Source organism: Neomonachus schauinslandi, chromosome 3 (genome assembly GCF_002201575.2).
Source record: "Neomonachus schauinslandi chromosome 3, ASM220157v2, whole genome shotgun sequence".
NCBI classification, from domain to species: domain Eukaryota; kingdom Metazoa; phylum Chordata; class Mammalia; order Carnivora; family Phocidae; genus Neomonachus; species Neomonachus schauinslandi.
Genome location: NC_058405.1, coordinates 179,583,924 through 179,606,365, shown reverse-complemented (window position 1 = coordinate 179,606,365; position 22,442 = coordinate 179,583,924). Strand labels below are relative to the sequence as shown.

General features: G+C 38.3%; 1 protein-coding gene across 3 annotated transcripts in view; it reads left to right on the top strand.

The window, feature by feature from the left end:
- Nucleotides 1-22,442, top strand: part of DOCK10 (dedicator of cytokinesis 10) — a 252,381-nt gene that overhangs the window by 129,565 nt on the left and 100,374 nt on the right. For all 3 annotated transcript variants that reach the window (XM_044913434.1, XM_021682949.2, XM_021682948.2), the window contains exons 4-7: nt 8,525-8,607; nt 16,309-16,381; nt 16,631-16,753; nt 17,008-17,142. In XM_044913434.1, the coding sequence (XP_044769369.1) occupies nt 8,525-8,607; nt 16,309-16,381; nt 16,631-16,753; nt 17,008-17,142 (414 nt within the window). The remainder of the gene's footprint in view (nt 1-8,524; nt 8,608-16,308; nt 16,382-16,630; nt 16,754-17,007; nt 17,143-22,442) is intronic.

Sequence of the window (22,442 nt, the reverse complement as noted above, 5' to 3'; positions counted from 1 at the left end):
GGCAGTTCTTTTTTTTTTTTTTAAGATTTTATTTATTTATTTGACAGAGAGAGAGATAGCGAGAGCAGGAACACAAGCAGGGGGAGTGGGAGAGGGAGAAGCAGGCCTCCTGCTGAGCAGGGAGCCCGATGCGGGGCTCGATCCCAGGACCCTGGGATCATGACCTGAGCTGAAGGCAGACGCTTAACAACTGAGCCACCCAGGCGCCCCTGATTGGCAGTTCTTTAACAGAACATTTTCAGAGGCTAAGAGCACAACCTGATTACAGTGGGTTAAACTCTGAAAAGATGTGTAATCTTATCAAACAAGGTGTTAGTACATTGTTGTCTCTTTATCTGCAAAGCACTTTGAGAGTAAACCCAAGAAAAGTACCGGAATCCTTCAGTCAAAATACTCTATGCATACCAAAGTTCAAAATATTTCAGTAGGCTGTTACATTGTATACTAAAATATTGCTTAATTCATTAAGGGAAATTTTATAAACATAAAAAATAATATGATAAAATGAGTATAATATTGAAAAAGAAATTTCTTCCTCTGCCTCTTCTTCCTTTTCCACCATTGGGACCCAGATAGATAGCATTCACCTAATTCAAGAGAAAATTATAAACATTCAAGGTAGAAGCTGCATCATGTTGAGAAGTAAAGGATCTATTAAAGAATTTGGATCCCAGACATGGGAAAGAAAATTCTGGGGAGAGGAGGATTGGCTATGATTTAAAACGTATTTCATGCTGCCCATTTTTGTTAACTAAAAGAAACATAGCTAACTAGAATGAAATGTATCCTGTTTCAAGAAAATAAGGAATTCCATTTCTCACTTTTATGGTTAAAATAATTTTATGTGCTTCATGTTTAATTTTGAACTGCATATTATGGGCATTGATAAAGAAACCATTCTTTTAGTCAAAGTGCCTTTGTACTTTACACAAATTGTTTGAATCTCATATGTAGAAAAATGTGCACTCAAACTTACTCAGAAATAAGAATAAGTATTTTAATAAATGATTGGGGGCTTTTTTTTTGTATGTATAAATTAAGTAAAAATGAGTGCCATTTTCTGATTCTGAATCATTAGGCAGCAAATGAATGATTCTAAGGCATTCATTCACTTTCCACCAGAGCACAATAAGCATGGTTTTCCTCACTGTAGAACTAATTCCTTTGATATAACATCAGAACTACCTGCACAATTTAAATTACTGAGAGCTATTGGGGAAAATGTAACTAAAAAAAAAAAAAAAAAAACACAAAAAAAACCAACTCTCCAGATTAAAGAAAAACCATAATCCTCTCTTTCTTTTTCTTATACTGTACATTTTTATTAATGTTTCTGTGGCAGTTTAAAAACATGGCCCTTATATTCTTTGGTAATTCTCCTATCTAGCGGTAGTTTCTACGTCCCTTCCTTTATTTTTTTTAATTATGTTATGTTAATCCCCATACATTACATCATTAGTTCTTGATATAGTGTTCCATGATTCATTGTTTAACACCGTGCTCCATGCAGTATGTGCCCTCTTTAGTACCCATCACCAGGCTAACCCACCCCCCCCACCCCGCTCCCCTCTAGAACCCTCAGTTTGTTTCTCAGAGTCCATAGTCTCTCATGGTTTGTCTCCCCCTCCGATTTCCCCCCCTTCATTTTTCCCTTCCTACTATCTTCTTTTTTTTTTTTTTTTAACATATATAATGTATTATTTGTTTCAGAGGTACAGGTCTGTGATTCATCAGTCTTGCACAATTCACAGCGCTCACCATGGTACATACCCTCCCCAATGTCTATCAGCCAGCCACCCCATCCCTCCCACCCCCCACCATAATCCTTTCTTAATAAAATTAGTGTGAATAGAAAAAAATTTGTTTCTGTTTTGAAGAACGGGGCCCTTAATTCACTGATAAGGCTGTGTTGGAGGTTACGGGACTTTTCATTTTGTGTGTACCTTTTAAAAGTGAACTTGTAAGTTAAGCTGTATTTATTTTGCAACTTCAAGTAATGGAAAAATGAAATCAAAATTTGTTATTGTCCTATACTGGACCTATCTTATTTATGTATAATAATTTTGTTTCTATCATGGCCAGAACAAAATGGATCACCCATTTTATTTTTTACACTACATGTATAACACTAAAGATAATAAACATACAAAAGTTGATAAAGGTAAATTCAAATGCATTTATTTTTTAGTGGCATTGGGATAAAATGTATATAGAAAACCCTGATGAAAACAAAATAGTTTTGAGTTTTACATTAACGACCTTGAAGAAATTTATTGTCTTAATGCCTCATCACCAAAATCCCTAGAATAATAGTTTTGCTTCCAGATATGCAAAACTGTCCCAGCTCTAAATTGGCTTCCTCTTCTCTACAATAAAAATCATCCTATAATATTTAGTGGCAAGTGGATGGAAACACAGAAGTACAAGTCTGAAACCCTGACATATAAAAATGTTTAAAAAGAACCCATTTTAAGTTTGAACCTAAAAATTTCAATCATATTGAATTACAACCCAGATTTTATGCCTTACATGAAAAGAATGATTTCGATCATAATATTACCAAGGTTTTTAGTACTATCCATTTTTCATGTCTTGACAAATTACTTGTGAGCTCTAGCTGGGAAATTAGAATGTATGTTCCCGGGTCAGGCACAGGTGTGATTTATGAAAGTCTAATTTTATAGTTTGTTCAACTGCCTTAATACAATGCAGTTTAAAAAAACAAACCAAGTATTTTGATTCGCTTCCAATTTAGATAACAATTTAGGCTGCTCTATAATTCAAAGTAGCAAAATAGTTGAAAAATGATTCTCATTTATGGTTGGCATTTGATAGGACATTCTGTTTTTACATTGTACATGCATATTTACATCCATAGTAACACTGTCTAGTATCAAGCAGTATTTTAAAAACTCAGACCCCAAATCCATTATTCTTTGGATTGTACCATGATTTCTGAAACTGAGTCATATCTATATTTACATCGCTTATTTTGTCCAAACATTTTTCTTTCTTTACCAAGACTGTAGTATAAGTGGTAAAAAATCATTGTGTTCAACTTATTTTTGTACCGTAAAAATTATTTCCTTTTAAAGGAATACATAGATGTGATCCAACTAAAGAAAAAAATATATATTTTCAGTGCTTTTTCTCTTTTTCTCTAAAATATCAACATATTGAGTGACCACATGTCTTGGTTGCAGGAATAATCTCATCTTCTACCTATTGGCCTGGCTAATAGCCCCTTCTCTCATCTCTCACTTTGTAGTGTCTCAGTGTGGACAATAAATTATCCAGCCACATTTTCAATATATAATTTGCCTAAATTCACTTAATTTCATGATGCTACATTTTCAACATTTATACAATGGGCATAATTACTTCTAAACTTAATAAAGACTGGCATGAATGTGAAATTACCACCATCATTTTACAAATACAGAATTAATCCCAGTTTTGACTCAGGGTCAAAACGAACGCCTTTTGTGGTTGCATACATCTTTCTGGCAAGAAACTAGTCATGTAATTAAATAAACCTCTACAGCCAGAAAGAAAAAGAATTTTGCATCTGAAAAGCCATTTATTACCTGCTTATTACTCTGTAGCCAGAATCTAATAATCAGCGCTTTTAAGAGATGGACAAATTACATTGCCAAACCCAAATTGCTATTTGAGGTAAGTAACATGATTTGAATTGATTCTGATGATTCTCTAAAGAGAAGAGGAGAGGAAAAAAATGAAATATTTTCTTTGTAGTATTTTAGGGTGCCCTTTACAATTGCCCAATCTTTTCTAAAGTATTTAGATTTTTAGAACTTCCATAGTGTCATGTTTAGTTATTTCTAAAAGAAAAAGGATATAGGAAATCCATTCATTCAAATAAATATTGAATGTACATTATAAATAAAAATGCCATGCTAGAGATGATATGCCCCCTGGTCTTTCAGTTGAAGGATAACCTCAATTACTAGAGCCCACTGTATGAAGTCAGGACCCTAATGCTTTCAGTTCATAGGCAAACAGCACAAGGACCACATTGTCACTCCATGGAATGACATGGAATGATGGATTTGGGGGCCCCCATAAAGATTCTGATTCAGTGGATCTCATGGGACCCAGGAATCTGCATTTTAATTAACAATCCTTAATAATTAATTAACACAATGCAATTCAGGAAGCATTATCCTGATGGTATAAAAGCCTTCAAGCATGTTGACCTTGCTCAGCTTTTTTGTGTCTAAACGTGTTAACAGCAGAGATAGCAAGTATAAAAGCTGAACAAGCAAACATAATAAATTAATATAATGTGAATTGGGGCATTGCTGTTCAGAAAAATTCACCAGCTCAGCACACTTCTGCGAGATATTCACAGTCTTCACCTTTGAAGTAGATGGTGGCAGCCTCCAAGGATGAGAAGTTGGTATTTTGAAACCCGTATCATGGGCTAGGTAGTTAGTAAAGGGGAAATGGAACCCTTACAGTAACAAGCAGAGTGGTAGCCTGGGACTTTGAATTTGCAACAGGTCCTTTCAGCTTAGTTTTCGGACAAAGAAGAGTTTTAGTCATAATTAAAATAGTTCTTAATGAGAGTGACTGTGTGGGCTGGAACAAAGAATAGAGAATAATTTCTATGCATAACATTTCCAAAATGCCATTACTATGTAGGAGAAACATCTATGTGTTTGTAAAGTGCACTGGCTTTCTCGGAATCCAAGAAATCACAGATTTAGAAGGATTTTTAAGGGTCATCTACACCGCCCCTAATCCTCATCTATCCACCACCAGATACATGAAACATAGCAAATAAATTCAGAAGGAATTTTATTAAAGCCGATTCCTTTGATAATCAAAGCTAATATGTCTCTCCAAAACTGTACTTCATAAATCAAGGAAAACTAGTTGCTATTATCAACTATTGTGAATGTGAATTATACACTGAGTCAAACATGCTAGGAAAACTGGTTATTTTTAAAGCAAGTATTTATTAAGTACTTACCCTATGTTAGGTGCTTTATAGGAAGTATTTTATTAGATCCTTATGAAGTTGGTATTACTTAAACAGATAAGGAAATTTAAAGATACTAAGTTACTTAACTGAAATCCCACAGCTAACACCAAAATTCAAAACCAGGTCTGTCTGACTCCAAGACGGAAGCAGAAATGCCATATAAACATCTGGAATGATGGTCCAGATGTGCCTAAAAGAAAAAAGATGTCTGCAATCATCAAACAATTCATAAATTAGCTGAATGGACTTTTAGAGTCAGACAAATCCAATTTGAAATCCTACTTCTATCATGTGTAGGACCTTTGGTAATGATCTGAGCCTCTCTTTGCCTCTGTGATTTATAAAATAGAAATAAAATCTCATAGAGTTCTTATTAAAATCATATGTAAAGCACCTAATAGTGTGGTATCTGACAAGTAGGTGCCACTCCAAACCAGAAAACAAGTACTTCTTTGCTAGACTATAGTAATATAAGAAAGCTCCACATTCATTTTGTGTCAGTGGAATTCAGGATATACACATCTCGGATTCAGGTAAGCCTGTGGCATATTGTGATTATCATGTGAAATACTCAGGAAGTATACATGTTTATTGTGGCTAAACATAGATACTGTCCATAGGAAGAAAGGATAATGAGTAAATCAGTGCATCTTTGTCCCATTAAACCTCCAGATTAGGGAGTGTAGAGATGGATATTATGGGACAGAGATTTCTCAATCCAGTCTAATATTCTGATGGTTCACTACCTAAATCTGAGATCCTAATAAATGAAATGATTTGACCAAAAGTCATGTTGAAAGGCAGTATTAGTGGGTTAGTTCCAGAACAAGAAGAAAGCTATATAGCTCCCGGTTCAGACCTGTACCCTCGATTTGCCTTTTTCTTATAACAAATATACATTCTTTGGGCAGTTTTTTTTACCAAGAATCCTTAAAATACTTGGAGTACTCTGTCCTAAGAAAATAACCCCGAAGGGGTGAGACTTGGGGGAGGATAGGAGGACCAAATGCATGAAGAAATACTCTGAATAGTCATTTTTTTTTAAAAATTCTCATTTTTTATAAAAGACTTATTTTTATTAAAAAAAAACATCATATTTCCTACAATGGCACAAAATTTGAAGAGCCATAATAACCGTTCACTCTGTCCTGTTCTAGAAGTCTTTCCTCAAATGTTAGCCCATCTGAAGTACCCACCCTAAACATTCTATTAAATTGGCCCCTTTCCCCCAACTCTATCCATGTTCCTCTTCTGCTTTTTTTTTTCACATGACAGTTACCATTTTCCAGCATGTACACAGTTTACTTATTTTGTGTTTATTGACCACCTCTTCACAAGGGCATAACTTTCAAAAGGGCATGCATTTTTGTCCCTTGTTCACTGATGTATTCGCATCACCTAGATCAACCCAGTAAGGGTTCAGTGATGTTTGTTGAATGAATGAATGACCTCCAAAACTAGGAGACTGGGTCAGTAAATTACGGAATGATATTTTATTCTACTTAAAGTGGTCATAAAATTTAGAAAACCAATGTAAAAATATCTAGAATATGCCATTAAGTGAATAAAAAAAAATTCAAGTTCAGATATACACTCAGAGGGGAACCAGGTAAAACTATGGACCAGAAAAAAAGATTGAAAGGGAATACAAAAAGGGAGTGGGTTTTATGCTCTTTGTTTTCCATTTTTAAATATATTTTTTCGCATTTGAGAGCTATCTCCAGGAATAGAGAAAAAGCAGGAAGAGGAGAAAGAACTGCGATTGTGAACGTTCTGTCCCCATGGCCCTGGGATGCCTCAGGCCCATATGCTCCTTGCCTGAATCCTTGGCATCTTTATCTAAAATGAAGATGGAACTTTTTAGCCAAGGAGCCTATCAGGGCTTAGTTTTCCTCTTATTTCCAGAAACATGTGATTTGCAGAATTGGCTCAGGAATCCCAAGTTAAGTAACTTCATTTTAGCTAAATATTCAGTTTTGTTCCCCGTTCCCCTCTCCATCCACAGTCCATCCCAATCTCCTGAATTCCCTTTGCTGTTATCCACATCCGTTTGTCTTGTTGCTGTTTTTCTCCACTACTCTCTGCCAACATCCTCCTACTCCAGTCTTGACCCCAGGCTCACGCCTTGTTTAGCCTCTGTCCCCAGTTTGAGGGTGGGTGCTTCCCTGAACAAATAAAGTCATGGCACCGAGAAAGTTCAAGGCCAGAGAAGTCCAGAGAGGCTGACACTCAACTACTCTCCCCTCGCCCTGCCTTTCCCTGCATCTTGAGCCAGGTACCTGCACCCTGTGCTTTCCATCAGCCTCTCTGCAGCAAGCTCTGGGTCCTTCCCTCCCACTTTCTGTTTCTGCAGACAGTGTCCGTGTTTCCCTTGTTTGTAGCACTTCGACACCCCAAGTGATTCCTCTTACACAGATCTCCTTGCGTGTCCCCTTCCTGGGTCCCAACAACCGTAGGTCTTTATTTCTCACATTGCAGGATGCTCATTGCTCCTCATTTTCTCCACTGGAGAAGACAAGATCTTCTTGTAATCCTCATGTCCGCTGCTCAGTCCCCAAGTTCATGTAATTTTAGGATCAAAAGGAATCTTAAAAGCCACCTAGTGAGGGGTACCTGGGAGGCTCAATGGGCTAAGGATCCGACTCTTGATTTCAGCTCAGGTCATGATCATAGGGTCATGAGATCCAGCCCTGCTTGGGGCTCCACCCTGGGCATGGAGTCTGCTTAAGATTCTCTCTCTACCTCTCCCTCTGCCCCTCCCACCCCTCTGCCCTTAGCCCCCCTTACCCCCCCCCCTCAAGTGCGCGCTCAAAAAAAAAAAAAAAAAAAGCCAGCTAGTGAAACCCCCATTACCATTCCATGGTCAGTACATCGCTAGGTACATGGTAGATGTTTGGGAAATATTTGCCATCAATAAATACTGAAAAATCAGCCACTATGTACCAACTTTTTGGTCATCTTTTATTCATATATATTTATAAAAATCAATGAGTAATCATGGAGAAGCCTGGACCCTAGAAAGCATTAAGGTAAAACTGAAAAACTGATTTCAAATCAACAACACACCTGACATAGGAGAAAAGATAAGTTACTGACAAAAGAACGAGCAGAATTATGATGAAAAGATCACATAGAAATAATAATATCTTCTACCACTAAGAACTGTTAAATAATGGAAGGATGCTAAGGAAAGCTGAAAAATGACAGTACTTGAGGTTAGCAACGTATCTGGGATGATTCATTGGGTGATTAAATTAGGCTTTCCTTGATGGCATAAAATAGAATAAATATGTTAAATAGTTCCTCCTCCAAGAGTCTGGGAAAGGTTTGATTTCCATTTCACTCAAAAATGTGAAATGATTATAACGAGCAAGCCCCCTTACCTGCCTTAAAATCGCTAACATAGCCACCTTAACATTACCCCTGAGATTACGAGAACTGTATTCACTGTGCTTTTTGCCAGGACAGCTGAATTTTTTAATGATAATTTTTAATTGTCTTTTTTTTTTCTTTCAGGCTTGTAAATTTTATAGTTCCCAATGGTATGTGGTAAACTACAAATATGAACAATATTCTGGAGACATCCGACAGTTACCCCGGTAAGAACCTATCAAGAGTACTCCTTGGGTTTTTCCATATATAAAATATGATTTATGTTTAAGTCCTACCATTGTTTACAAATACATGTATGTTAATCTAGTATCAAGGTATATTTTACAAAATTTAAAAATAATTGTTACGATAGAACATTTTGTTCAACAACATATATTTTGTTGTATATGCACAGAATCGATTGCGAGATATAAATTATTCTTATTTAATTTTTAGCAAAGTCTTAAAGTATCATTATACCATTCTTTTGTGAGCTGTCATTTCAATAGCAGATATAACATGACTAGAAAAGAACAGTTTGGACCAAAACATTTTTCTGATGATATTCTGTATTTTGCGTTCAGATTTGCCACTGGTTTCATGTGTTTTCATACTGTGATATCAAAAGTCATGTAAATGAACAACTTCCACAGAAGTGACATATGTTTAAGAATAGTAAAAGGGGAAAATAAATAGCTATTTTTTTTTCTGGTCTCTGGGGAAAAGAAGTCTTTGGGAAAAGGTGTCTTTGTTCTGCACCTGTTCAAACGTCACCTTCAGGGACAAGCTCACCTGACCTACTACCTGAACTAGTCATTTATTCAGTGTCTGTGTCCCCCATAAAGCAAAAATCCCCAAATGGTGGGGCTTTTCCTTGCAGAATCCCCTGTAGGCTAGGAGAATGCCTGGCCCATGGTTAGTGTGCAATTATTACTTATTGGATAAATAAACTAAGTACATGGCACATTTTGAAATATAACATTCCTGGATGGGATTGGAGTGGCTCAAATTAAAGAACTGCAATGAATTGGAATCTCCTAACACATTGCGTCATCCATCTAAGATGATGCAAATAATCCAGAAAAACACAACAATCAAAAGTGAAGTTGTTATTAACCCTCTCCTCAAGTGAAGATGTCGAGAAGATACACATCATGCCTAAGTTTTTAGTGGATACATGGTTTAGATTTGGGCACTATTGGCCCAGATTTCCTGTGCTCCCAGAAACAACTGTTCCAGACTCGGATACTTGGAAGGGCTGCTCTCAACTCCTGAATGCAGAATTTTAAGGAGCTACGGAACAGCTCATAGAAGGTGCCATTGGAGCTCAGGTCTGAAGGAATAGTAGCTACCAGCACTCTGAACTTGAGAAAGGATTCCCAGAGGAAAGAGCAAGGGCAAGTGCCCTGTCTTGGGAATCAGCATGATCTCTTGAGCAGAATGGGGAGGCTTGAACTGATGGTTAGAAAAGCTGGAGTAAGATGAAACCACAGAAGCAGACAGGGGCCTGGTGGGCCCCAGAAAAGAGCTTGGATTCATTCTACCGCGACAGAAGCCTGGGGAAATTTTAACCTAGTGAGACGTGATCCAGTTTCCTTCTTTAAAAAATCACTTGAGCTACTCTAAGGAGAATGGGATTGTAGCAGTGAGTATACAAAAAAAAAAAAAGAGGTGGAGGGAAAAGAGGCCATGTATTTTTCAGTTACATTACTAAGAGCAAAACAGTGTTCTTCCAAAACAGCAAATCTTTTTTTTTTTTTTTTTTTGCAAACCAGTGAATATTAACTTTTACCAAATCTCTGAACATCCCTTTAAATTCAGGTTACTCCTGAGAGTTAACTTCCTATAACTTTGTGTTGGGAAGGTCCCACCACATGCTAGGCTTTCCTGAGTAATTACTATATTTGGAATATCTGCATGTTAGTCACACGCTTTTTTTTTTTAAGATTTTATTTATTTATTTGACAGAGAGATAGAGAGAGAGAACAAGTAGGAAGAGAGGCAGGCAGAGGGAGAGGGAGAAGCAGATTCCCAGCTGAGCAGGGAGCCCAATGCGGGGCTCCATCCCAGGACCCTGGGATCATGACCTGAGCCGAAGGCAACCGCTTAACCGACTGAGCCACCCAGGCGCCCCTAGTCACACGCTTTTTGTAAGCACAACTAAAAAGCAAAGCATTTTTTTAACATCAAGACTTCCTCTTTCTAAAAACCGTTCTGAGAAGTGGTTACAACTTGGAAGCTGTGTCCAAGCAGTTGGAGGACCTCATATGAAGTGAGAGATTGTAGAAAGTGGCATTTAGCTGCCCTTCCAAGTATATGACTTCCTGCTGACTTCAGGTCTATTGAAATCTTTGTCGTTGTTGTTTTTTTAAGATTTTATTTATTTATTTGACAGAGAGAGAGCACAAGTAGGGGGAGCAGGAGAGGGAGAAACAGGCTCCCCCTTGAGCAGGGAGCTCAATGTAGGGCTTGATCCTAGGACCCTGGGATCAAGGTCTGTTGAAATCTTTAATGGCTTTGCCCCCACACACTTTTTCTTATGTCCACGATGCCATCAAGCAAAATAAATATGTGAAAGATTTCACCTTCGTCGTATTCATCCCCTATTAAAACAACAGAGAAAACACCTCCACTGAGAACAGGGCCTGGATATCATCGTTGAATTAGAATTCTCATGGAGCATGAGAAGAAACGTCAGGAGAAGCAAGACAAATGTAACTGAAATACTGTTGGGAATTTCCCTTAATTGACTAAAGGAAGTGGAAGTTGATACCAAGAAGGGGAAGAATAATACTACCACAAAGTAGGAGATTTTAATGAACTATGTGTATTCAAAGTGAAAATCACAAGTTCCAGAATATAATCCTCACACATCTCCTGAAATAATGAAGACCGTAACACTGAATAGAAAAATTATTTTTAAAATGATTTTACAAAGCCTAAGCACTCCCCATTAAAGACTGTGCATATTTAGGTCAGTAGTGAAAACAGATCATTTACTTGGCCTTCAGAGGCTATTAGAATAAATCATGTTCATGCCTCCTGGATTAGAAGAATTCTCCTATGTCTGCTACCAATTTAAGCTGATCATTTCTTTTTATGGGTTCCTGAGGGTCCAAAATAAAAACTTGCAATTATGGTAGAGTGAAAAAAGAAGCATGTGTTTATCTCCCTAATTTTTATTCTTTAAATTTGAAATTGTGTTATTATTAATGCTTAAGAACCTCACTTTTTTTTTAAGTGGTGTTCATAGAAGGATAATAGAGAGAAACATTATTTCAGGCTAGAGTGTAAAATATAAGCCTTCACACATAAAAATCAGCACTGAACTTGGGATTCACAGGAGACAAGAATGACAAAAAGTACATGATGCCAGAGGAGCCAAGAATATACCGTGGGGAAAGGACAGTCTCTTCAATAAATGGTGTTGGGAAAACTGGACAGACATATACAAAAGAATGGAACCAGACCCTACCTGACGTTATCCACAAAAATTAACTCAAAATGGATTAAAGACTTGAATGTAAGACCTGAAACCATAAAACTCCTAGAAGAAAACATAAGTGATAACCTCCTTGACATCCATCTTGGCAAAGATTTTTTTGGATCTGACTGCATTCAAGAAAAAATAAACATGTGGGACTACATCAAACTCAAAAACTTCTGCACAGCAAAGGAAACCATCAGCATAATGAAAAGGCAACCTACTGAATGTGAGAAAATATTTGCAAATCATGTATCTGATAAGGGGTTAATATCCAAAATATACAGAAAACTCATACAATTCAATGGCAAAAAAATAAAACAATCCAACTAAAAAATGAGCAGAGGATCCAAATAGACATTTTTCCAGGGAAGACAGACAGTGGCCAATCAGTACATGAAAAGTACTCATCATTAGGAGATACAAATAATCATCAAGAAAATACAGATCAAAACCACAGTGAGATATCACCTCACACCTGTTAGAGTGGTTAGTATCAAAAAAGCAAGAAATACCAAGTTGTAATGAGGACGTGTCAAAAAGGGAACCCTCAAGAACTGTTGGTGGAAATGTAAACTGGTGCAGACACTACGCAAAACAGTATGGAGGTCCCTCGAAAATTTAAAAATAGAACTACCATGTGACCTAGCAACTCCACTTTTGGGTATTTATCCAAAGAAAATAAAAACACTAATTCAAAGAGATGTATGCACTCCTCTGTTCACTGCAGCATTATTTACAATAGCCAAGACATGGAAACAGCCTAAATGTCCATCGATGGATGAATGGATAAAGAAAATGTGAGATAGGTAGGTAGATAGATAAGTAGGTAGGTAGGTAGGTAGATCGATCGATCGATCACTGAGGAACATGACCACTACTGTGATCCACAGTTACCAAGAACAAATGCCTGTCAAACTGGTTTTGTAAGAAAGAGAAGAAAGGGTAAGTCAGGCTGGCAGAAGAGGGCAGAATATGAAGTTCAGAAAGGGATAGAATAGTGTCAAGGTCAAAGGGAGACTAACAGGAAATAATTAGCATATAGCATAGGACCATCCCTGAGCTAGATGTTGACATCCCATGTTCAAGTTTGTCTTTGCTGCCTCTCCCTGTTTTCCCTACACATTCTTTTATTTTTCACTCAGGATGTTTTCTTAATACCCCCTTTACTGCCCTGCCATCATTTTAAGAATCGTGGAACACTCATGTTCTCTTCTCTGCAGACAAAATACTTGGAGTAATTGCTCTGAAATCAACCTTATGAATCTGCCTCTGAATCTCAAACAATGCGTTGCCTCATGCAGGATGAGGGAGAGAGGGAAGGGTTGTGTTTAGGGGCTTTATTTTGCCAGTCAAATGAAAAGGTGAAAGGGACTGCTCTTTGTTCAGGAATGTCAAGATATTGTTAAGGAGAAAAGGGATATTTTGGGTAGGACAGGAAAAATTTCCCAGTGGTCCTAAAATAACACTGTCCTCGGCTACTGGCTCTGTCTTCACATAAACTTGACCCTAACCCAAAGAGGCAGAACAAGTTAACATTAAGGGCAATAAGCATAGATATGCTTCAGCATCTCTAAGGCTCTGTAGGAAGGAGAAAGGAGTACGGATACACCAAGATCCTTTGGAAGAGAATAATGGCTACAATCTTAACATGCTTATTCAAGATGGTTTGGGTTCATTTATCCTACATACAGCAAGTAGCATCTGGAAATAGGGCTTCTAATCCCACCTCTTCCACTATGTGTTTATGTGAGTAGCTGTTACAGACTTCACTTTCCTCTCAGTACAACAGTGAGACTAGACTAGTCTGTGGAGTTCTAGCATTTGTGTGCAAATGTCTGATTACACACATATATAATTTAATAAAAAGCAATATGTACATATTGCTTAATTAGTACATATTTAGACTTCAGTACAAATGTTCTGTTATCTTGGTAGAGATTTTTGGACTTCTTTGAAATTGCAGATAAGTCATGGATGAAGAAGGTTATATTATGTATGTATGAATATATTTCTGGAATTTGGAATAATGCACACCCATTCGAGTAAATTAATATACGTCAATGAACAAATATTTATTATGTTCTTACCCTGTGCCAGAACCTATGGTGGAGGTAATCTTAAAATACACATTCCCTATAACCATTCTTTCAAGCCTCTGGCTTTTTAATAAACCTGTTACCATTTACAACTACTTACCTATGGACTTTGGGATTTCATATCAAGACTGTGCAACAGATAACAAAATAGATAAATAAATCGAGACTAGGTCTGAAGTGAGGCCCCAGATATCATCTTTAATACCCAATATCAACTACTGTGTACCCCAGAATAGCTTTATTTTTCTTAATTATTGATTTTGATAGCAAGTAACTTACATTAATTTGAATTTATAAAATAAATTCACAATAGTAATAAGATCGTTTTTAGAAACCTGTTTAATACATTAGAGGTGCCTCTTATGATGTTGATCGCCAATGAGCATCTCTACAGTAGGAAAAGACAAAGCTGGGGGAGGTGTAGATGGGACTTCATTGGAGCCCTGGCTTTAAGAAACATGTCATCTGGCACGCCTGGGTGGCTCAGTCGGTTAAGGGTCCAACTCTTGGGTTTGGCTCAGGTCCTGATCTCAGGGTCTTGATCTCAAGGTCATGAGATCTAGCCCTGTGTCAGGCTCCACGTTCAGTGGGAGTCTGCTTGAGTTTCTCTCTCTCTCCCTCTCCCTCTGCCCCTCCCAATCATGTGTTCTCTCTCTCTCTCTAAAATAAATAAATAAATCATTTTTTTAAAAAGAAGAAACATGTAATCTGGTGGAGGGTAAGATAGGTGCACACACAACAGATTTGGGTAAGAACTGAAAGAGATGTGTGTCTGGCATCTACAGGGAGAAAGTCCTCATTTGTAGAGCCTGGGATGCCTTCGTAGAAACCACTTTGGGGGCACGAACTCTTTTTAGACTACCATAGAATATTATTTAGCTTTAAAAAGGAATGAAATCCTGAGACATGCTAACATGAATGAAACTTGAAGACATTTTACAGTAAGTGAAATAAGCCAGACACAAATTGACACATACGGCATGATTCCACTTACATGCGGTACCCAGAATAGTCAAATACATAGAGGCAGAAAGTAGAACAGTAGTTACCAGGGGTGGGGGAAGGGAGAGATGGGGAGCTGTTGTTTAATGGATACTGTGTCATTTTGGGAATGAGAAAGGTCTAGAGTTGGGCAATGGTGATGGTTGTACAATAATGTGAATGTACTTAGTGCCACTGAACTGGACACTTAAACATGGTTAAAATGGTAATTGTCCTGTTATATACATCTTACCACAATTGAAAAAAATATTCTTATCAGGTAGAGAGAATGTGGCTCTGATCTCAGGCTTTTCCATTTTTAAAAATGAGGTCAGTGTTCTTTCTCCACCTTGCCCTGCTGTGAACCAGGAATGGGCATTTTCAGGTCTTTCAGAGGGAAGGTAAAGAATATTATGAACCCATTTGAATGTGTTTAATCCCTATGTGAATGCAGTCTGGTAATTGTATGCATAGTTAAGTATAAAGAGTCCTTGGTCATGCCCCTTCTTATCTGGAATACCATCAACATAGGAAAAGATTTGTGATAGGAATAACTGAATGAGCACCCCTGGGCTTTTTTTTCTCAATGGTCAGATTCTGGGGTTGCTTCTACACAATATAAATCACCTTAAAGAAAATAAATATTCCATGCAAATCCTATATGTAGGATTTTCTAGCTAGGTGTCAAGGGATGCTGTTGATCACTTTCATTCAGCCATGAGTTGTGAAATAGAATCAAGCCAAGAGAAGTTTATTTTTGTCCTATTTGACCATTCATAGTACCAGGTGCACACTCTTGCTGCTGCGGGCTAGTCAGCATTCCAGTGTTACCACGGAAATGCACCAAGCGAGGACAATTCCACGACGTCATGTTGGGGCGTTCTTTGGCGGAGGCCACGGTTAGGAGAGCAGCGCACCCTAGTGGCCAGAGATCAGACTGGTTTTCAGGAACTTGGTTTTTCAAGTGTCCATGTAGGACCCTGAGGGCATGTCACTGAAAGGCAAAACAGAAATGAAAATATCACTACTTCATATTCCACTGCAGAATGTGGACAAAGGAAAACATAAACCACCAAACCTTTAAAAGTGTCCTGCTTGCCATCATCTCCTTCAAGAAGACATGTCAAATCTGAATAAATAGTAACTCTGTGGTTTAAAAAATAGAGATTTCTTTGCAAGAGATAATATGCAATGGTGTAAGGGAAAGTTAATACTTCCAAAGGAAATAGGGCACTCACATGATTACATTACTTTATTTAAGAAAACACAATAGTTGTTACCTAGGGAACAGTGGAAAGCGAAAGCCATGTCTCAAATGACAAATCAGAAACTGGTTTTGTTTGTTTGTTTGTTTTTAATACCAGAGCAGAATACAAGCCAGAGAAACTTCCTTCACATTCCTTTGAGGTTGACCATGAAGATGCTGATAAGGATGAAGTAAGTACATTGTTGAAAGTGAAATGTTTAAAACGGAGGATACTTTGTTCCTGTCTTCCACTAGAGCAAAAGCAAAAGTAGCTACTTGTGGAAGGGCTTTTTGTCAAAGGGAATCACATTTGTTTTGAAATTGAACATAATTATTTAAGATGAGTCAATGGAGAAAGAGGAGTTTCGTTTTTAAGTGCAAGGTCAAAGACCCGGGATTCACAAAAGATTGCAGTCATGCCAATGATGCTTCTTCTCCAGGATACCACCTCCCACTCGTCGTCTAAGGGCGGTGGGGGAACGGGAGGAACCGGAGTTTTCAAGTCTGGCTGGCTCTACAAAGGGAATTTCAACAGCACAGTGAACAATACCGTTACTGTTCGGGTAAGGAGACATCAAGACTCATCTTTGTTTCTTCCAGTATTCTTGACACCCCCTCCTTCGGTCACTGCACAGAGGAGAGTCATTTGCATTGAGTTTATGTTTCGTGTCATATTTTATTTATGAGACAGAACGATGTTGTTCTCTAGAATGGTGCCCTAAAACTGTAGCGCTCCTGAAGGAATTAGAAAAATTCTAATTTCTCTAATAGCACACCGCAATTGGAACTACTTCTGTATATCTTTTCCTTTATTTAGTCCTTCAAAAAGCGCTACTTCCAGCTGACTCAGTTGCCAGATAACTCCTACATCATGAATTTTTACAAAGATGAAAAAATATCCAAAGAACCCAAAGGCTGCATCTTTTTGGATTCCTGTACAGGTGTGGTTCAGGTGAGTGGAAATCCCTCCTCCTCCTTGGTTTTTTTTTTTTTCCTCTTGGGTTTTTTAATCAATGAGTGCGTTCATCCACTCATCAATCATTCATTCTGTAAGTGTTTATATAGTATCTGATATGACCCAAGAACTGTTCTAGACCTTATGGATTCAATGGAAAACAAGGCAGCCTCGATTTCTGCTTTCACAAAACTCACTTTCGATAAAGGAAGAAAAACAGAAAATAAGCAAAGAAAGAAATGAACAGAATGGAATCCGTTGGTGAAATCTGGAATAAAGAAAATAAGTAGGGCTAGGGAAGGGAGAGGGAAAAATGGTAAGGTCAGAAAGCAGTGTTAATGCTCCAGAAGTGAGGAAAAATGTTTTCAAAGAAAAATTATTTGATCTGAAAACTAAAGAATGAGCAGGGAAGCAAGTGCAAAGGTCCTGAGGCAAGAGCAAGTTGCGTGTATTTAAGGAGAAGGGGAAAATGACCACCTGTGTGGCTACAGTGTAGAGAGCCACTGAGCTAAAGGATTCAGTAAGGTAATATATAAACCATATATTTCACTATACTTCACAAATCCTATCTTTATTATTGGGTAATAATGAAAGAGTAACTCTACAGCGTACATATACATCATCTTCCTTCTGAGAGGAGGTTTCCTTCAAAGACAAGGATTACATCGATTCCCAAAGACTTAATTTCAGAAACAGGACACAGTGCTTTTAACAGACAATGCTGTTACGCAAGCTCTTGGTCTTCAAACTATTGTTCTTAGTATTCGATGTGACATGGACCACTGTGGCAAAGGGAAGCAGAAGAATTCCTTAGGCTTCATTTGGACATCTTACTTTCATTTATTCTTTTCGCTCTGATGAGGTAAGTATCCTTTTTCCTTCTTACATAAAAATTGAAGCAACCAAATGTTATAGCAAACTCTTCTTGAATTTCACAGAAAGATGCTGGCTCATTGATCTTGGGGACTGTGTTTCTGGTCACAGGCCACTAGGAGCAGACCTTTCTCTTCTCACTAAGCCACAGGCATTCACATAGCTTGCTCCATAGCTGAGATTACATCTTGGATTAATACCAGGGGCACTTGGATATGCAGATGCAAAATGAAGTCTTCTCCAGCCTCTTAGGCCTAGCCTTTTTCTGGATGGTTTATCTGTTAAAATCTGGAATTCCTCCAGAAAATAATAATGCTGAACCTTAAAAGGAAAGAATTAATTAACTGTTGCTGAGCACTGGGTTGGAAGTGAAAGATAATTGCATTTTAATACAGACGCCAACTCTCCATATGGAAAGGGCAATAAGGGTCTTAATGGAGGGTGGAGATAGTTTTTTATTGTTGATCACAAAGGAAACTCTTTGGCTTTAGAAATAATCAAGTAAAACCTTAGTAGCAGGTTAAAGATCAACGATTACATTTTATAGACATTGAACTAAAAATGTTAAATATTTTCTTTTCCATTTTTTCCTTCAAAGCCTGCTCTAGCAAATGCATTATCATCTTTTAGGAAGTATCACTGTAGCCCAACATATCAAGCTTGCAGAGATACGTATTAATATGACATTGTTTCTTCAAAGAATCCTATAACTCCGGGTTGAGCGCACACCTTTGTGCTCGAATGTGACCTTTCACATTCGAGGAACCTCTTCACCTTGTTTTAGGCTATGCTTCAGTTTCTGCTTAATGATGCCTTGGAGCTGGAGAGTGTCTTCTAGGAGAAAACACAGCTTGGGGTTCACACAGATCAGCATTCAAATCCTGGTTTCACCATTTACTATCAGAGGCTTCGAGTAAGTTACTCAAGCTCTGAGCTCAGGTTCCTCATCGGTAAAAAGGAAAAAGGATCGGGGAGGCAGTGTGTCTTCAGTCACTCTTCCCTAGTCTTGTAACCAAACTAACGTGATTTCACTCCCTGGTGAGTCACAGGTAGAAACACACCAGGTGAGTTGTCACGCAAAGGAAACTTTATTTGCAGCAAATACAGAAATCATGGGGAATAACTTCTAAAGCCATGACTCCTCAGCAAGAATGAGTGGGTTTCCTTTACTTAAGGTTAGGATGAGTATTTAGAAAGAGCAGCCTTGCCAATGTATGTAAGGTCATACATGTGTCTTATGGAAACATGCCTATACAGACAATGTATGTTATGTAAATGAGGTTTGTGCTTCTCTTTGGGCAGAGATTTTAATATTATAATGAGGTAAAAGTAATTGTTGGTTACTCCATGGGTCGCTCCACAATCCATCCGCACAGGCAGGAGTGGGGGTCGAATTCAAACTGGTCTGGGCATTCCGGGCCCCAGAAGCTCTTCATATGGGCAGTTATGCTTGAGGAGTAGTTTTGGTTTCCATCATGGGATGCTGTGCCCACTGACTTTTGTCCCACATTTTTCCTTAAGCTCTTCTTTCCGGCTTATCTCTTAACTCAGGCAAAAGACCTGAAGGGCACAGCAAGTAAGAAGTGAAGGTCAGATCTAACTGGTGATAGTCTTTCCATTAAGTACAAAGGTCACAACTTTGAGAGATAGACATTCAACTGTGGAAAGGCCTTCCTAGAAAAATTCAATTCACCTTCCTGAAATTTCTACCTAAATATGTTTATTTATTCATTCATTCACTCATTCAACAAACTTATTTAGTCCCTGTGACATACTAGGAACTGTGCTCAAGCATCGGGAACTCATAACCAGAGAGGGACACAGGCTCATTCCTAACTATTACACAGTGTCACAAAAGCTGTAAGGGGCAACTTCTGTTGAATGTTCTAGGAGCACATAACAGTGATGAACTCTTCTGGGTCAGCTAGCAGGATTCCCCAAGGTAGATTTTACACATTAAAGCACAAATGAATAATCCTACTTCATTTTCCAGGAGAGAGCCATTCAAATATTTGGGAGCATTTACTACATATTTTAAAGAGTTCAGCTCTATACCCCCTCATTTCTATTCCTGTTTATCAAGACCTTATAACCCTTTGAGGAGAGAGGACCTCCAGCTTCCTGAGATCACTTTGGGGAGATAGACATTTGGGTTACTTATCACCTTGTGTCTGGATCCTGGTTCTTACATATTTGTTTATAGCTCTTTCTGACTTAGGAGGTCTTACAACTGGAAGGAAGATTCTCAATGAGATACTGCAACTTTAGTCATTGGTCTGACAAACTCCCAGGTACAAAATGTCCCTGAAGATGAAACGCATACACAAAAAAACACAGAACAAATGAATAATAGAATGAGTCAGACCTATTTTGTCAAGAATCATTATCTGTTTCCCTTGAATAAAACAGAAAAAAGGAATAAAGACCTTACCTCAGAAGTGATACCTACCATCTGGCATTCTAAGGAAGTCCAAGCTCCTAAGAGTTTTAGTAAACAAGCCGTTTTCATTTGTTTCATTCAGACCCAATCTATATCATTGTGTTCTAAGAATAGCCCTTGGAATTCTTAGAAATATATTTCAAGGGTGAGATCAAGTAGAGAAAAACTCCTACCCACCCAGTAAATTTCTCAGAGATTTTTGGTGATGTTTATGATTGGAAGTTTTCTGGATCTTAGTTAAAAAGGAAAAAAATAACAGTAGTTTTCCACTTCATAATATCATCAAACAGTAATGTAGATCTGTTTTATCCCCCATGCACTCCCAATCTGGAGCAGAACTTCCAGTTTTTGCTGCTTCCATTTTGATATGATACAAAGAGATATTCCAGCCTGTATGATCCTATTTTGTTCCTTCAGAGTCTTACTCATTCATCTACTGGCCCATCCATCCACTCAAGGTTCTGCCATTATGGAAGAGAATGAATAGTCCAAGAATCCCATCTGTTAGGTTTTCTACCACAACATTAATAATGACCAATGTCACTTGATACAGGCTTAAATGGGATGGGGGGGGCAAACACTGCTTCTTTCATCCCAGGTGCCAAATCTGCCACCTTGTGGATATGGGTTCCAAGACAATGGCCTTGGGGTGCCTGGGTGGCTCAGTCAGTTAAGCGTCCAATTCTTGGTTTCGGCTCAGGTCATAATCCCAGGGTCAAGAGATCAAGCCCCGTGTGGGGCTCTGCACTTAGTGCACAGTCTGCTTGAGATTCTCTCCCTCACCCTCCCCCTGTCCCTCCCCCAACTCATATACACACGCTCTCTCTCTCTCTGTCTCTCTCAAATAAATAAATAAATAAAATCTTAAGAAAAAAAAAAAAAAGACAATGGCCTCCTGTGCTTAACCAAAGTCTAGAAACTTGGATTCATTTGCAGATCAAGCAACCCACCACATGAGGGAAGTAGGGCCAGGTGTGAGACACCAGGGAGCAGCTTGGGCTGTGTAGACTTGGAGTGTGCTCACCCACAGAAAGGGAATCAAATTGGGAAGGAAAACAAAGGGTACTTGCCAAGGAAAACAAATCTAGAAACTACACATGAGCTATAAACTTCCCATTAGCAAACTCTGGCTCCACAGAATCTCATTTCCAATGATAACAATAAAAACCAGAATGACACTTTCTTCATCTAATAGATTATTTGACAGCAGTTGATGGAACGTGCATGATTATTGTCCCAGTTTATTAAAATAAAACTCACGGAGCTAGAGTGGCTTTCCCAAATCACAGAGCTGGTAAATAGCAAAATTAGGTTTGAAGTGGAGGGACATCCAAAATCACGGAAAGATGCCCAAGGAAATGAGTTGGTTATCATACATCAGGTAGGCATACATACATCCATCTATCCTGCATAAGCCACACGGACAGGAGAAACACTACAAAGATATGCTCACATGCTGTTTTAAGCAGTGAGTTTTTTTTTTTAAAGATTTTATTTATTTATTTGAGAGAGAGAATGAGATAGAGAGAGAGAGCATGAGAGGGGGGAGGGTCAGAGGGAGAAGCAGACTCCCCGCCGAGCAGGGAGCCCGATGCGGGACTCGATCCAGGGACTCCAGGATCATGACCTGAGCCGAAGGCAGTCGCTTAACCAACTGAGCCACCCAGGTGCCCTAAGCAGTGAGTTTTAGGTGCAGGATTTATTTCAGCAAATATATGTTGAAAATTTTGCTGTGCAAAGCATTATGGGAAAGCCAAATATGAAACAAATGCAGCTCCTATCTTCAAAGAGTTCCCAGCCTGTGGAAGGATGCACAGGCAAAAAAACAAAGCAAAACAAAACAAATATAGCACATGCAGATAAAATTAGTGACACATCTGAAACAATAGATTCTGATATCATGCAAGAATAAAATTGCAGGGGCGCCTGAGTGGCTCAGTCGTTAAGCGTCTGCCTTCGGCTCAGGTCATGATCCCAGGGTCCT